The 18,101-nt window shown below is 36.0% G+C and overlaps 1 protein-coding gene across 8 annotated transcripts in view; it reads left to right on the top strand.

The window, feature by feature from the left end:
• The window catches only part of LOC105284454 (neurexin-1), a 262,747-nt gene that overhangs the window by 190,998 nt on the left and 53,648 nt on the right, over nucleotides 1–18,101 (top strand). For all 8 annotated transcript variants that reach the window (XM_026975018.1, XM_026975012.1, XM_026975015.1 and 5 more), the window contains one exon: nucleotides 16,005–16,112. In XM_026975018.1, the coding sequence (XP_026830819.1) occupies nucleotides 16,005–16,112 (108 nt within the window). The remainder of the gene's footprint in view (nucleotides 1–16,004; nucleotides 16,113–18,101) is intronic.

Genomic DNA, 18,101 nt, shown 5'->3' with positions numbered 1-18,101 from the left:
CGTATCAAAAGTCCTTTCCACCAGTCCTTTTTCTTGCGAATGGTTAGGAGATCAGCTACAATGTACATAGCTCACGCGTGAATAATATACGCACACGACACTTAAGCTAGCTCTATAGGTACACCACTGGTCATTGCACATGCACGCAATCTACGTTTCTCTCATCATCATCATCTCTGTCATCAATGCGCGACTTAATATATTTTTACGATCATAAGATACAATTAAATTCACAAACCTCTAGCTCAAAATTTCCTATTATTCCTTAAAAATACTACATTGCTGTTATTTCTTTTAAAAAGAAAAAAAGAGATATACATACAAATAAACAAATATTTCTTTTTGCGTTCACAATATGAAACTCTTACAAGCAAATTCATAAGTTAATTATTGATCGACTCGAATGATTCACCTAATTTACCTCGAAATAACGACTGTGAGCACGATTAATCGAATCAGATTTCTGTTTCTTGGTGAATGCGATTGACTGTTGGTAGATTGAAGTTCATTGCGATTCTCAATTTTACTTGATCGGTAATAAATAGCGATCATTTCATCGAATTTCATCCTCTCTGCCTCACGGAATGAGTGATCAATGAGCGTCTGACGATTGCCTTTAGCTCAAGCACCAAGCTGCATGAGGAAAAGAGAACGAACGAAACGCACCTGCCTGCATGTTGACGCCAAAAATTACATTTAATTATATTTTCAGGATAAAAAGGCAGACCGAAACTGGTCCCGCTGTTACCGTCATGCTGACATATATTCGATAACAAAGAAAGATGTATGCTAAGAAGCAGATTGAATGAAGAATCAAATCTTTTAAATTAATTAATTTAATTTAATAGTGTCACACAAATTTTAATAACTAATAAATTTCTTTTGAGTCTTAAACAATAATAATAATTATACGCATTAAAAGTCACTATAGATCATTTCTCTTTTGTATTATCATATTTATGACATTAATTTTATTTACATCGTAATCAATACGCAGAATGTTCCAAATCTGACACACTGCTTGTTAATAGCATACTCTTGAGATCATTTGGAGACGAAGATTCTAATCCCAAAATATCGAGGTTGTAATAGTTTTCAAATAAAAAATATTTAAAGTTTACTTAGAAATTAGATTATCTAAAATTTGCGCGTTCAGACATGATGCATTGTGCAACAATAAAAATGTCTTTAGACTTCCAAAATTTATTGATTGATATTGATTTTAATATTCTTTTCCGTATAAAGAACTTTATTCATCCGATGATACATTTGCTACTGCATCATACAGAAATTGTATTAAAATAATAATAATATTAAAAATAATGATTAAATGGAGGCTAATTGCTTTTGAATCGATAATATTAAAAATTGATTGCATTGTACAATTTCTTTATATGTGTATGATGCAGTAGCAAATGTAAAATAATAATAGCAAATGTAAATAATAATAGCATTTTTGTTCCGAAATAATAAAAGAAGTGTGCTATTAACAAGTGATACATTAGATTTGAGACATCGTTTATATGCAATAATAAAATTATTATACATACACATATAATATATACATAATACATTTTTAATTAAATAAAAGATTAAATAGTAATTATTTATTATTTTTAACATGAGAATAGAGAATAAAATTGATTGAAGTTTACAATTACAATCGAAAATACATTTTTCGATTACAAAGCATGTTGCATTGACTAACGGCATTATTAAAATATGAAAAAATCTGCTTCTTCTATACAAGTAGCACAATACATAATATTAATAATCATTATCAGCATTGCTCGGCAACAATGGGAGACGCGCTATATTACCGATACTTCGATCCGACCGACTATCGAAGAGATATAGAAAGAAAAAAAAGAAAAAGAGAGAGAGATAGAGAGAGCGAAAGAGAGGGAGAGAGAGAGAGAAAGAGAGAGAGGTTTCAAATAAAATGAATTATGTGACATAATCGATAATCAGTTTCAGAATCAATTCCAGCCCGTCTCACAGTCGTTTTTACACTACACACACACACACACACGATATCGTGTACGTGAGCGCGCACACAACATATATACACATGCATATACCAACACACACATGATACATATAACACACACACATACACATATGTACACGTTCTACTTTGTTTATCTCGTATCTCGCGAGTAAGATAGCCCTAAATTCTCGTCTACTAAGCCACGACGTATATATACGCGGCGCGTAACCACGACACCAATATCGTAACTCTTGCGCAGCTGCAACACGGTGGGGCTCTGGGTAAGAAAAACACTTGGAATAATTTTGAATATATATTTCTCAATTACTCCGTGTGCCAAAAGTTCCTCCCATTCTTCGGAATTTCGGCAGTGAACCATTTTTCCCCCCTGCTCCACCCTTTAAATCGTCTCTTATCTTGTCGAGGTTTTTTAAATTTGTTTTTTAATTGTGTATCGCGCGTTTTGACAATATAGGTACAATATATAATTAATAAATGATAAAGATAACTTGTACAAAAAACTGCATTATTATATGTATATTTGTTTCAAGAAATGAAATGTGTAGCTATCAAAGATTAATTAAAATTTAATTTTGATTGGTGAGCTACATACAATATGCAGTTGTCAATCTGTTAATTTGTGGATACTCTAACGTCTTGCGTGCTATATAAAAAAGACACGTATCGAGTTGTCCGCGATATAATTAACGTAACGAATTTTCTACACGTATAAAAATTACGTAAACTTCTATTTCCAACTCGGTCGCAACGTTCGTAGATCGTGGATTTTATGCCAAGATATTCTTATACCACGTATCACCGTTCCTTCTATTATGCTTCTGATCGACATTTAAATATAATTTCAAATAATTTCTGTTAAGGGGGGAGCCTGCTTTAGAACGTTGAAAATAAGGTATAATTTTACGAAGTTTTTTGGAGAAACTATACAGCGGATCATTATAAAACTTTGATGCATTTATTAGTACATGTTTAAAGATAAAAAAAATTATTTTTTTATTTGAATATATCGCCTGTAGAGGTCGTCCTGGAGGCATTGTAAATTGGTGAGCATTCTCCTGCCTCCAAATTTCATCCAAACTGAAAAATTGAAATATTTTCTCGTTATTTATGAATTCCCATCGTCGATGAACCTTTAATATTCATAAAAACATTAAGTTAAACAATTATTTTTGCATGAAAAAGTTCAAAAACTTTGCCTAAAAATCGTACTTTTGTGTTCTAAGCTCCACCATTTTGGCACTTTTCAACTTTTTTCTTCTCTCTTTGGTTCATCGACGATGGGAATTCATAAATAACGAGAACATATTTCAATTTTTCAGTTTAGACGAAATTTGGAGGCAGGAGAATGCTCACCAATTTGCAATGCCGGCGACGCGGCTGCACTAAGATTTCTCCAGGACGACCTCTACATGCGATATATTCAAATAAAAAAATAATTTTTTTATCTTTAAACATGTACTAATAAATGCATTGTAAATTGGTGAGCATTCTCCTGCCTCCAAATTTCATCCAAACTGAAAAATTGAAATATTTTCTCGTTATTTATGAATTCCCATCGTCGATGAACCTTTAATATTCATAAAAACATTAAGTTAAACAATTACTTTTGCATGAAAAAGTTCAAAAACTTTGCCTAAAAATCGTACTTTTGTGTTCTAAGCTCCACCATTTTGGCACTTTTCAACTTTTTTCTTCTCTCTTTGGTTCATCGACGATGGGAATTCATAAATAACGAGAACATATTTCAATTTTTCAGTTTAGACGAAATTTGGAGGCAGGAGAATGCTCACCAATTTGCAATGCCGGCGACGCGGCTGCACTAAGATTTCTCCAGGACGACCTCTACAGGCGATATATTCAAATCAAAAATATTTTTTTTATCTTTAAACATGTACTAATAAATGCATAAAAGTTTTATAATGATCCGCTGTATAGTTTCTCCAAAAACAATTCGTAAAATATACCTTATTTTCAGCGTTCTAAAGCAGGCTCCCCCCTTAAATCGAAGTTCCATCCAGTCCGAGTATCTCTCCTTCATCCATCCGTTCCTACGAGATTTCTGCGATGTATTTCAGGATTCTTGATCACTCGCTTGGATCCGCTTTTCGTCGATGGAGCTTGCAGGTGAGAGATCATTTAATCGATCTTTTGAGGCTGTATGTGAGACTCGAGTGTAAACACCTGACTTTTAACAAAGCCACCGTGTTACGGAGCACGACACAGTTACTGCGGTTGTAAGCCGGGCTATAACGCTCTCCGCGCATCAGACTCCGAGTAGCTTGCAGGAAGCAGCTTGCGGTTTCTGAACTCCGGATAGCTTTGCCCGTAGCTCGACAAGCAAACACAGACGCGAATTAATATATACAAAGGCTGTCACGTGCGACGTTTAAAATGGTAGATAATTGAGCCGCCAATCGCACAAATCCGGATCCGGTCATTATAAATTCTTACTCGCTACGGGGAGACACGCGTTTATCGCTGGCGTTTAATGTGTGCTACTTCCATTGATTACTTTTAATCACTTTGCTCACGACTATCGATTACAATTTGATAATTTAATTCGCGATCCAGAAAATTAAGCTCATCAATGAACATGTTACAGTATCTAAAAAGAGATTGCAACGATGTGACGAATCAATTAAGAGATTTGTATGTTATCTTAATGACCATTCTTTGAACAATTCATATACAATTATGAAATTTAAATATCTTTTTAAAACTATCTCTTTACACTGTAAACACTGGAATAATTGTGAATTATATCGCTCGTGTTTCTCAGCAAGCGGATATCGAGTTTGTGTTAATCGAAGACGCTGCGCTAGTAGTAAAACCTGAAATTTCGCCGACGTCAGGTAAACCCTATATGAGAAATAAGAGACTCGCGATACACACACTCACACATATACACACATATATATACACACGTATGCAGGACGAACGAAGAATTTCGGTCTGAATGCCGGAGGATAAAAACTTATGATCCTTTGGCGCGGACTGTGCCTTCAGAGAAGGCACCGCTAGACATACGGATAACGCTATAAATCCAAAGTGATCCATACATGCAGTAAGCGACCGTGCAGTCTCTCGTATGAATTGACGGTTCTCAAATAGAAATTGTTTCGTAACAGAGAAAACTGTGTCGTCGTATGAAGCATTAGGTACAAGATATTTTAAGTTATCGCTTCATCTTCATCGAGTTTCCTGTAAAGTGATATTAGAACGTCATACTTTTTTCAATATTTTAAATTACACATCGCTATACTCTTAAGCTTTAATTAAAAGTTGTAAATTATTTGAAAATAATGAAAGTTTACGTGAAGTTAATGTGTAATTAACGGAGGTGATACCGGAAGCTTGGATTTATTTATATCCTTCTAATCTGTAAATCTACAAAAATGTCGAAAATCCATGCGATTAAATGCGATTTGTTCAAATTTAGACGCGTGTGGCGAAAATTAATTTAATGAGATATACGTGTATAAAATTATTGTACTCTTTCTTTTCCGTAACTAGAAAAATTTGAGAACCGCTGATATAAATACTTCATACGACGCCGCTGTGTGTTTCGACTTATATGTATGATCTCCTAGATCGTTTTATATCCCGCTACGTGTCTTTGACTAGATGGATTGGCCAGCGTATATACTTATAGCTTTACATCGCGCAAGTTAGCGATACTTTATCTTGTAAAGCGAGAATGCAAATGCTCCTTCTTTTATCTCATACAACTTCCAAATGCAATTCGGGATATTTTCTCTGGTTTTCTATAGAAATCCTTCTCTTATTTCATGACCCTTTTACGGGTTTTCGAGTCTATTTTTTTTGTCCTGGATATTAAAACACGATAAATGCAAAGATCGCAATTTAGACAGCAGAATATTTATTTTTACATATATCTTTCTCTGGAAACTCAAAAAGTACAAATAAAAATCGAAATAGACGCGTATGAGCCGAGAGTTCCAATTTCTTCTGTTTCTCAAGCAAGTCGTGATGAAGTCACCTTCGGCGAACCACTGATAACTGTCATTAACTTTCGCTAGTTTGGCAGTTGATATAATTCCATTATATTAGCTCCACAATGGCGAGAACGAATAATTCGATACATAATCGGTCGAACGCGACGATTAGTTTCAATGGAAACGTCAACTATCCATCGCGGATCTACATTGACGTAGTTGGGGAAACTAATCAGCCAGCCAACGTGTATATGTACACCGGGCGACCTTAATCCGTCAGAATCGGTTCGCCAAGAAGGAGACGTTCCGACATGTTATCCGATAGCTCCCGATATTGCCTGCACGCTGACACATTTCCATTCGCTGGAAACCCTCGTGGGTCGTGTAACGCAATCGGATGGCGGGCAGGTATTCGCGACCTACCTGCCCGAACAACAGGTTGCGCACTTACCCCTCCGCAGCATGTGAGGGACGCAATTTTGCCCCATTTTTAGCCGTTAAGAATTGTCTTCATTCATGTCACGATCATTTCTTCATTGTTTCAAATCATACGACCTGCAGCCATTAGTTCTGCAAAATAATTGTTCGTTATTCATCTTGCATTGTACCACTGTCACTGAAATAGATTCTTCGAAACGGACTTTTAACATAAGACGTCGCATGATGATGATAATTGACGTTCGTTGACAGGTACGGACGGTTTGGAGAGGACCGGTGAATCGTAAAGTGAAAAAGGAGATGGAGAGGAGACGAAAGGGAGCGTCACCCGCGGATTAGTAAATAATTTATTTCAGAAAGTAATTTAACTTTTCTAATTGATCGTCTGCTCGGTTGAGAGTTTCGCGGGAAGGGCGAGGCGTAGCGGGCAGACAGAAAGGTGGATGGAGGGTGCCAGCTAGTTTCAGGATGAAATATCCTCGACGAAGCACCACTTTGTGGAGCGGACCAGCGAGATGAATTTCTCGGCACGGTTACCTCGATCAGATGAGATTTCCGGTTCCCGTCGTAATTCGCGGGATTCCGAACTGTAACGAGATCTATGATTGAGCCTACGCGTTCGTGAGTTAGATGTAGTGTCTATGTGTGTGTGCGCGCGCGCGTAATGCACGTGCTATTTTTATCAATTAATCTAATACGCGGTAGGAAACTGGCGAATATTGGCAGATATTAACTGGCTGATGTATCGACTTGCTGACATCATCATGCAATGGGAACATTGTCTGCGAGATAATGTAAATGTTAGTCTGTGCTAATAAAATAAACTTCTGCAACTGCAACATTAGAAAGCAAATAAACATCTTTCAAACATTTATTCACAAATAATATTATAAACATGCATAAAAACTTTTATAAAAAGAATTAAAATAAATATCTCGTTGTTTTGAAGTATACCATTGGTAGAAATTGATATTAATTGTTACATGGAGCATATTATTATATAATATGTTTTTAGAACAACAGATTATAATATTAGGAGTGTGATTTAGTTTTGAGGGTTTTGCAACAGATGGCTGTAGTGTCAGTTTGTTCCAATAGCTGTTTCCGATAACTGTTGTTTCTTACAGTGTTAACATTATCCATGACATTTAGTAGCATTATAGCAATAGATGCGATAACAGTCGTGTTTGTATCATCGTAAAAATGCAACTTCCGAAACAGCATTTTCGACATGCGTTGCTTTTGTTTTTTAATCAAAAGAAAACTGCGGCTGACGGTTATAGAATTCTTGTGGAAACTTATGGTGATTCTGCCCCATCAATTAAGACGTGTGAATACTGGTTTAGACGCTTTAAAAGTGGTGATACTGATGTGAAGGACAAAGAACGCTCGGGACAACCAAGCAAGCTTGAAAATGCAGATTTCCAAGCATTATTGCACGAAAATCCAACACGATCCACTTCAGAACTTGCCAGAGCATTAAATGTTGATCGTCCAACAGTTACGAAACATTTACATGAAATGGGAAAAATTCAGAAAGAAGGGAAATGGGTTCGACATCAATTATCGAAAAGTGCCATTGCGAACCGGTTGAACATTTGCATTTCGTTGATCGCCAGGCAAAAAAAGAAGAGTCTTTTGTCTCGGATTGTTATTGGGGATGAAAAGTGCATCTATTTTGATAATCCGAAACGCAGAAAATCATGGGTGGATCCAGGCGAACCATCAACATCCACTCCGAGACGCAATATTGACGGTTCAAAAGTAATGCTCTGTATTTGGTGGGATAGTGTACTATGAGTTGTTAAATCCGCATGAGACTGTCACGGCTGATCGTTATCGACACCAATTGTACAAGTTGAAGCAAGCATTGGATCAAAAACGACCACCAATTGCGAGTAAACGACGGAAAGTGATTCTTCTTCGTGACAAGGCTCGACCTCACGTTGCGTTATCAGTGAAACAAACACCATTAGAGCTTGAATGGGAAGTCTTACCGCACCCCGCGTACTCTCCGGACATTGCTCCATGCGATTATTATTTGTTCCGGTGAATGCAACACGCTTTAGAGGATACACACTTTGATAATTTGGAAGAAGTGCGAAAATTCGTCGACGAATGGATCAACTGAAAAGAAGAGTGATTTTATCGTGGTGGAATCCATCCCTTGCCAGAAAGATGGGAAAAAGTTATTGAAAACGAAGGAAAATATTTGGATTAAGGTATTCATTCATTATCATATTCAAATACATGCGTTTTTGAGCAAAAAAACCCTCAAAACTAAATCACACCCCTAATAGTTTTAAGAGTTTTGCAACAGATGGCTGTAGTGTCAGTTTGTCCCAATAGCTGTTTCCGATAACTGTTCTTTCTTACAGTGTTAACATTATCCATGACATTTAGTAGCATTATAGCAATAGATGCGATAACAGTCGTGTTTGTATCATCGTAAAAATGCAACTTCCGAAACAGCATTTTCGACATGCGTTGCTTTTGTTTTTTAATCAAAAGAAAACTGCGGCTGACGGTTATAGAATTCTTGTGGAGACTTATGGTGATTCTGCCCCATCAATTAAGACGTGTGAATACTGGTTTAGACGCTTTAAAAGTGGTGATACTGATGTGAAGGACAAAGAACGCTCGGGACAACCAAGCAAGCTTGAAAATGCAGATTTCCAAGCATTATTGCACGAAAATCCAACACGATCCACTTCAGAACTTGCCAGAGCATTAAATGTTGATCGTCCAACAGTTACGAAACATTTACATGAAATGGGAAAAATTCAGAAAGAAGGGAAATGGGTTCGACATCAATTATCGAAAAGTGCCATTGCGAACCGGTTGAACATTTGCATTTCGTTGATCGCCAGGCAAAAAAAGAAGAGTCTTTTGTCTCGGATTGTTACTGGGGATGAAAAGTGCATCTATTTTGATAATCCGAAACGCAAAAAATCATGGGTGGATCCAGGCGAACCATCAACATCCACTCCGAGACGCAATATTCACGGTTCAAAAGTAATGCTCTGTATTTGGTGGGATAGTGTACTATGAGTTGTTAAATCCGCATGAGACTGTCACGGCTGATCGTTATCGACACCAATTGTACAAGTTGAAGCAAGCATTGGACCAAAAACGACCACCAATTGCGAGTAAACGACGGAAAGTGATTCTTCTTCGTGACAAGGCTCGACCTCACGTTGCGTTATCAGTGAAACAAACACCATTAGAGCTTGAATGGGAAGTCTTACCGCACCCCGCGTACTCTCCGGATATTGCTCCATGCGATTATTATTTGTTCCGGTGAATGCAACACGCTTTAGAGGATACACACTTTGATAATTTGGAAGAAGTGCGAAAATTCGTCGACGAATGGATCAACTGAAAAGAAGAGTGATTTTATCGTGGTGGAATCCATCCCTTGCCAGAAAGATGGGAAAAAGTTATTGAAAACGAAGGAAAATATTTGGATTAAGGTATTCATTCATTATCATATTCAAATACATGCGTTTTTGAGCAAAAAAACCCTCAAAACTAAATCACACCCCTAATAGTTTTAAGAGTTTTGCAACAGATGGCTGTAGTGTCAGTTTGTCCCAATAGCTGTTTCCGATAACTGTTCTTTCTTACAGTGTTAACATTATCCATGACATTTAGTAGCATTATAGCAATAGATGCGATAACAGTCGTGTTTGTATCATCGTAAAAATGCAACTTCCGAAACAGCATTTTCGACATGCGTTGCTTTTGTTTTTTAATCAAAAGAAAACTGCGGCTGACGGTTATAGAATTCTTGTGGAAACTTATGGTGATTCTGCCCCATCAATTAAGACGTGTGAATACTGGTTTAGACGCTTTAAAAGTGGTGATACTGATGTGAAGGACAAAGAACGCTTGGGACAACCAAGCAAGCTTGAAAATGCAGATTTCCAAGCATTATTGCACGAAAATCCAACACGATCCACTTCAGAACTTGCCAGAGCATTAAATGTTGATCGTCCAACAGTTACGAAACATTTACATGAAATGGGAAAAATTCAGAAAGAAGGGAAATGGGTTCGACATCAATTATCGAAAAGTGCCATTGCGAACCGGTTGAACATTTGCATTTCGTTGATCGCCAGGCAAAAAAAGAAGAGTCTTTTGTCTCGGATTGTTACTGGGGATGAAAAGTGCATCTATTTTGATAATCCGAAACGCAGAAAATCATGGGTGGATCCAGGCGAACCATCAACATCCACTCCGAGACGCAATATTCACGGTTCAAAAGTAATGCTCTGTATTTGGTGGGATAGTGTACTATGAGTTGTTAAATCCGCATGAGACTGTCACGGCTGATCGTTATCGACACCAATTGTACAAGTTGAAGCAAGCATTGGATCAAAAACGACCACCAATTGCGAGTAAACGACGGAAAGTGATTCTTCTTCGTGACAAGGCTCGACCTCACGTTGCGTTATCAGTGAAAGAAACACCATTAGAGCTTGAATGGGAAGTCTTACCGCACCCCGCGTACTCTCCGGACATTGCTCCATGCGATTATTATTTGTTCCGGTGGATGCAACACGCTTTAGAGGATACACACTTTGATAATTTGGAAGAAGTGCGAAAATTCGTCGACGAATGGATCAACTGAAAAGAAGAGTGATTTTATCGTGGTGGAATCCATCTCTTGCCAGAAAGATGGGAAAAAGTTATTGAAAACGAAGGAAAATATTTTGATTAAGGTATTCATTCATTATCATATTTAAATACATGCGTTTTTGAGCAAAAAAAACCCTCAAAACTAAATCACACCCCTAATATTATATGTATGTACGTAAATATAATGAATCTAGCGGTGTCATAAATATATGCTTTCATAATTTACTGAACGCCATCGAAGTGCGATAGACATTTTTCTCTACGTAATAATTTCAATTTTCTATACCTGAAACGGAAAGAAAACTCAATATATCTTTTCCTTCGAACAATCTCTGTCTCACTCTTACATTCTCATACTGTGAAAAGCAACGAAGTTTGCTCAGCCAGTTCGTTTGCTAAGAAAGATCGCGTGGAAAGCTACTCACGATAATGCATGTCCTCCGGAAATTTGTTGACAGTCAGTACGGAAAAAGTTCCGAAATGAACAAGAGGTTGGAAAAGAACATACTCTCTTGCTCTGCTGCATTGTTGTTTGAAGAGATATTTGCTTCAGTAAGGAAATCATGAGAAGTATCCGAAGAAAAGTCACGATAATGTGGCATTCAAGAAGAAAGCAAGAGATCAATTCGTTCAATTTTTGGGGGAAAAAACATTTGGGGAGATTGCTATGAAACTCTAAAGACATTTATTATACTGGAATTTTGTCATCATCATGCATTTTCTGCACTCTCTGTCCGTGTGACACCTTTTTTTCTACTCTGATTGATAATTATAAATTTAAGCTTTCGCTCTTGAAATAATGATGCAGAACGTTGGCGATGTTCCATTTGAAATGTTTCTAAAAATTTAAATAGTATGACTGCTATTATATCATCAATAATTTCTCTTGTGATGCTTATATTTAATGTGAATGTCACTAAATGGTTGATATATCTCTCGTCAACACGCGAGCATCATGAAGATACGTGCTAGTGTCCAGGAATTAAAATCACTGGAATGAACGTTTTATTGCTTTCGCGCCGCGCATTCCCATGCAAAGAAAAATCATGCATAAAACTTGTTTTTCCCTGCTCTTTCGTAGCGCAGGAAAAGTTTCCAAGTTCAAGATAACCGTCTTGAGTCTCGTGGCGAGTTACGGTCCGCTCCCAAAGGTGAAATTGGAAAAAGTTTCTCCGTTTGTGTGAATGCTTCTGCGGGCAGTATCAATCTCGCGGACTCTCGGTATTTCAAACGCTGAAGCGTCTACGTAGACGTATATAGTATCCAAAATCTATTAAACATCTTAATGACAGGTTAAATTGACAGTCGAGCGAGAGAACATCAGTTACATTAACACCAATATATAATTTTAGTCGGCTAAGAATTGCTCGCAATTTGCGAAAACTGATTTGGCAAAATGACAGCATATGTATATACAGGGTGTCCCGGGTTTTAACCGACAAACTGCGGGAGCATATTCTACTAGTGGAAATAAGAAAAAATTCTTATGTCGAGTTTGCTTAGAAATGCTTTATTACAAAGTTATAAACCAATATTGAAAAGAAATATGAGATAAGTAACGACGGAACATAATGTAGAATTTGGAAGGTCGAAGATGTTTATGTTATGTGTATTCACATGTACCAATTTTGATGGAAAATGTGCCACTGCAGTTTCGCCAAAACAGCTGGATACAGTTAGACGGTTGTCCATCGCACTATGCTAGACAAGTTAGAAACTGGTTAGATGAACATTACGCTCATAGGTGGATTGGTCGAGGAGGACCGGTTTTCTGGCCTCCAAGATCGCCCGATTTAACGCCTCTTGGTTTTTATTTATGGGCAACTTTAAAAAATAAAGTTTACAGTACAGAAGTAATCTCGCTTGAAGATTTAAAGCAACGAATTACTAATTCAGTTACTGAGATGCAACAAAATTTTCAGGAATGTCGTACTGCAACAAATTCTGTACTACGTCGATGTCTAGCTTGTATCGATGTGCAAGGACAACATTTTGAAATGCGTCACTAAATCATTGCGTAGATAATTTTTATTTTTGTGAAAAAATCCGTTGTTACTTGTCTCATATTTCTTTTCAATATTGGTTTATAACTTTGTAATAAAGCATTTCTAAGCAAACTCGACATAAGAATTTTTTCTTATTTCCACTAGTAGAATATGCTCCCGCAGTTTGTCGGTTAAAACCCGGGACACCCTGTATATATTGCATTTATGTCAAATATAACGACAAGAGATCACTTAAGGCAAATTAAGAGATGTCTCCTGTCGATGTCAATATGTCTCGCTTATTGTGAATCCGTGTTTTATTTCTTGAAATAGACAGTTTGTCGTTTGTCTCTATATTTAAATACGTTTAATTGCGAGTAAGTGAGGAGAAGTATTTCAAGAGCGACGTAAAATGGGAGCGCGGCCATCTCATCGGGCGCTGCTTAACAGCAATGAATAGACTATTTCGTCCATTTCTGTTTCAGTTTCAGGAAAAATATATTTCTGGCCGTCTTTTGTTCGCCACGGACAACTGGTCTAATTACCGAGTGGCGTTTAAATTTTAAAAAAAAAACGAAAGGGAAAAGTACGGAAGTCAGGGCCGCTTAACGACTCTTTCAGATTACGTATCTCTCACGAGATGTAACAAAAGTGCTTCATTAAATTATGACTCGTCACAATGCTCCTTTATACAAGCGCTGTTTTCGCTTTAATTGCAAAAGGGAAAACGACCGCTCCTTGTATATTGTTCAAGATGCGGCTATTTTTTCAACTTTTCGTCTTCGTCGTTTCCTGTAACGTCTTATAAACATTCACGATATAATGCGCATAAAAATCCCATCAGCTTTTGCAACTGATATAATTATTCAGATTGAAGACACAGAGACCTGCGGAAAGAAATTCCACTGAAAATTTATTAAGATTCTTTCGAGCGTATATTTACATATTAAAATATTAGGTTGGTACAAGAATAATTGCAGTTTTCGCTATTAAGTTGAATAGCAAATCGCAATTATTTCTGCAGCAATAATTTTGCAGTGATATTTATTATATTAAAGTATCATAGATATGACCTTATATATGTATAATAAATAGCACATTCTGAAAAATGATAAGAAACAACCGTCATCTTGCTGCTTTTGGAATAAAACGAAGAGTCGGAGTAGGAAAACACGGGAGATATCTTTACGGCGGTATTCCGTTGTTGCTTATGTTGAATCTTTGCGGAACTGAAGAGATACAGAAGAAGTATGAGTTACAACGAGAGGACCCATTCCGTTTGATGCTGATTCATAGCGGTTAGGCGTGCTCTGCATTATTCAAGGGGCACACCTGAGCATATAACGTAGCGCGACCTTAAATATGGCTGCATCACTTTTGACTGTCAAACCAGATAATGCGGCGCGTGATACACTTTTTCCTCAGCTGCATCCATGGCTCGTGAAATCGAATAAAGGAGATGCACGGAATGTATGATGAAGTAACGAGTTCACGAACCGTGATGTACTTTATTGCTTATTTATCTGATTTCGCTCTGTTTTATCGTACTCAATTTTCTCTTAGTTTTTTTTAAACAAAGCCCGAAAGACACGATTCTCGATTTTAAATTATTGTAAATCGTGACAGAAGAGGTATCGCGATTTATCACTAGTCGAGAAATGAAATAATCTCTCAGAGTAACGAGTAACGAGAGCAAGAGAGCGGATACTTTCTCTTGAATTTGGACGCAGCGGTCATTCTTGCGAGCGGATGCGGAAACGGTTGCGCAATGGACGAATAGTGACCTACTATTTCGACTGGCTATTTCCGGTCTTTGCGCGATGCAGCCCGTGCAAAATGCGGCATATTTTTTTCTCGTTGTCTCCGATCCTCGTCGGAGCGTTTCCTATGCACATTCGCTCCACCAGCGCCTGCTGCAGCAATACGTGATTTTCTCGGATTTTTCTCTACACATGTTTGTCAACGTTATATTATTTCGCAAACTGTTGACATGCGGAATGAGTTTCATACTTCGGACAGCCAGAGACAGACGTGTATATTTTTGTCTCTTTTGCCATATAGACACGAAGCGCACGTCGTCCGTTGTTGATTCTTTAAACAGTTGCTAACAAATATTGCATAAAAAAATATTTTTATTTTGCTTCTCGGGGGAAAAAGTTCTTGTCAGCTGTCCAATAAAGATATAACCATCGCATCTAACGAAAGTGTGACGAACAAATACCTTCGAAACCGTTCGAAATAATGAAATGAAGACAATAGGGAAAAGTGTGCTGTATCAAAAATAGAATATAATTTTAACATTTTGCATAGAAATGTAAAACGTGCATGCAAATAGACGAAAATCACATTTTTGTACAATTTGCATTGTATACTTTTATGTCATGTCATGTATATGTCATGATTGTGCCCATCGCGCGGTAAAAAATATTATTTAAAAACACTATTGCACATTTGATGCGAATTTTTTTGCCTGCAAATAATCTCTTTTTAGATAAGCAACATCGAGTGATAATCTCGCAAAAAACAAGATTGTACATTATGACGCAAATTCTGCAATAGAAACGATGCAATATTTTAATTAAAATAATGCACATATAAAAAGGCGAGTATGTATGTAACATACGTGTATGTTTATCGTCAATTTTTGCATCTTTCTCTTATATTTTTCACATTTGCGGATATTTTCAATTTGCATAATCGTCTGCAAATGTAGAGGCATTATTGTTATTGCAACAGCTCTTCCGCTTTCGTTTATAGCTAACCGAGCAATCTGATTCCTTCAAGCATTTTATGACGAATGGCGGAGATTCGTAAGACTGCACGGAAAGATTTCGGATGCTGGGCACGACGAGGCTGGCTCATCCATTCTTCTTGAGAACGATGCGGCTCCTTCCATTTCGCTCTTCCTCACCGCTTTTTTCTCTTTAAACCCTGGAGCGACATAGTAAAAGCCATCTGTCTCATTTGTTTCAGGTTCTGCCACCCTGGAAGGCCGCCAAATCCGGGAGTATATCTTTCAAAATTCGCACGAACGAACCCAATGGACTGATCATGTACAGTCGCAGCGGAGCGCATACAAGAGTACGTATCTGCAATGAGCACTTTTTTAATTACAAAGCAATTATTATGACAAAACAATCACAGAAATTCAATATGAATCTACGCCGTTAAAAATTGTGCGTCCATATGTTAAAATTTTCTTGTGTTGCCATGTTTTGATTACTACTTCAATGTAAAATTAACATACAACTGATATGTTATTACTTTTATAACAATTTTATATGTTACATTAATGTTAACTTCATAACTTAACATTTTGTGTATGTCTCTTAGAAATGGAATATTATTTCAAATGCTTTTAACACAATAATTTTAAACAATCAACATGTCACAAAATCAGTTTAACATTCTAAAAGAAGTTAAAGTAAATCTTCAAATAATCATGAACTTTGACATATAAAATAATCAAATTTACTAAAATTAAATGTTTCTATCAAAAATAATTTAAGTTGAAATAATTACTATCATGTGTTAATATAACATAAAAAGTAAACTTCTCTTCCATGTAGTTTTCAATTACTTTGTATGTTATTTTTACATCACACTTAAAGTTACAATAACAAAATTAAATGTAAAGTATTGTGTTAATTACTTAACATTTCTAGTTTGTCAAGAAGTAACACATGACGAATGAGTTACTTTAACTTAAAATTTAGAGTGGACTTTCTGGGACATGCAAAAAATGTTAAAATTAACATTTTATTTTTTACTGTGTATATAATATAACAAAACATGAAATATTTATGTGACAAAATATGAAAAATGAATGCAGAAATCGTGTAAAAGAAGTCATTTAAAATACATTATTAAAACATGAGATTTCTAAATTTATACATCCAAGTTTTTCTTTTTTTTTATTTATAATGAAAAATAAAAAATCAGTTTCTTCCAAATATAATTACAACATTTACGACTTCCTACACGAAGAAAAAGAATAATGCAGAAGAGGATGAGACAATGAAACCAAATGTGACACACGGTCAATGTGCGATTACGCATCTGTACAATTATTGGCTACTAAAAACGTTTTTCGAAATAACAATCCGCTTTTGTTCCAAAACTCATTCCGACCGCGGTTGCACACTCGACTGACGGTAATTTAATTATCGATGCACAATTCCATTCTCATGACGCTCCGACGATCGATGAGCTCTGGTGGTCAGCGACCTTCACATCTGGATTTTACGATTATTTAGTACATTCGAGTACTTCGAAACTCGTATTTGCGTTCCAGTTCCTTTCGTGCATTATAATCAATTGCCGTGCAATCATAAATTATAAATTATATTTTATTAGCTATCTTTTATTATAAAGCAAATTGTTTTTAATAAGTAATACTCACCACCATTTTTTAACTAATTTTTTATTATAAAAAGATATAAATTATTACAGCTTATAGTATGCACTAAGAATCTTTTTATAAATTAGTTTTATTTACTTTTTGTAATTAATTAAGCTAAGTAAACACAGTCTGTATCACGATAAAGTAGCTAATTATCATTATATAACATATAACATATGTAGCTATCATAATTCATATACATATACAGAGATCGTCCTACGAAAGAAATTAAACTTCATATTTCATATTTTATCTTACTTTCATATTTTATATTTTTCTGTAATTGGATTATATATTAAATCTTAAAAGCGTAGGTGACACAATCTATATACAATATAATTATATTAAATATTATTTATCAAAACTACTAAGTTTTCGCTTTGGTTGTTGGTAAAACTGGATTGCTACAATATATCTTCATTTATTCGTAATTCTCTTAATAAAGATGACACGCCAGAACGATAATATATCTTCATTTATCTGTGATAGCGAAAATTCAATGCGCGCGCGCGCGTGTGAGAGAGAAAAAGAGAGAATAAACTTTATTTTATTTTAAATAAATAATTAAATGGAAAGTAAATCTTGCACTTTGGTATATTATATTTATTAAATGTATAAGAAATTCTTCTAATATAATAGTTTCATTTTACACAATCTAATATTACATA

The sequence above is a fragment of the Ooceraea biroi genome, chromosome 14, assembly GCF_003672135.1.
Source record: "Ooceraea biroi isolate clonal line C1 chromosome 14, Obir_v5.4, whole genome shotgun sequence".
Lineage (NCBI taxonomy): Eukaryota > Metazoa > Arthropoda > Insecta > Hymenoptera > Formicidae > Ooceraea > Ooceraea biroi.
The sequence above is the reverse complement of the archived record's forward strand: the minus strand, read 5'-3'. Positions and strand labels throughout refer to the sequence as shown.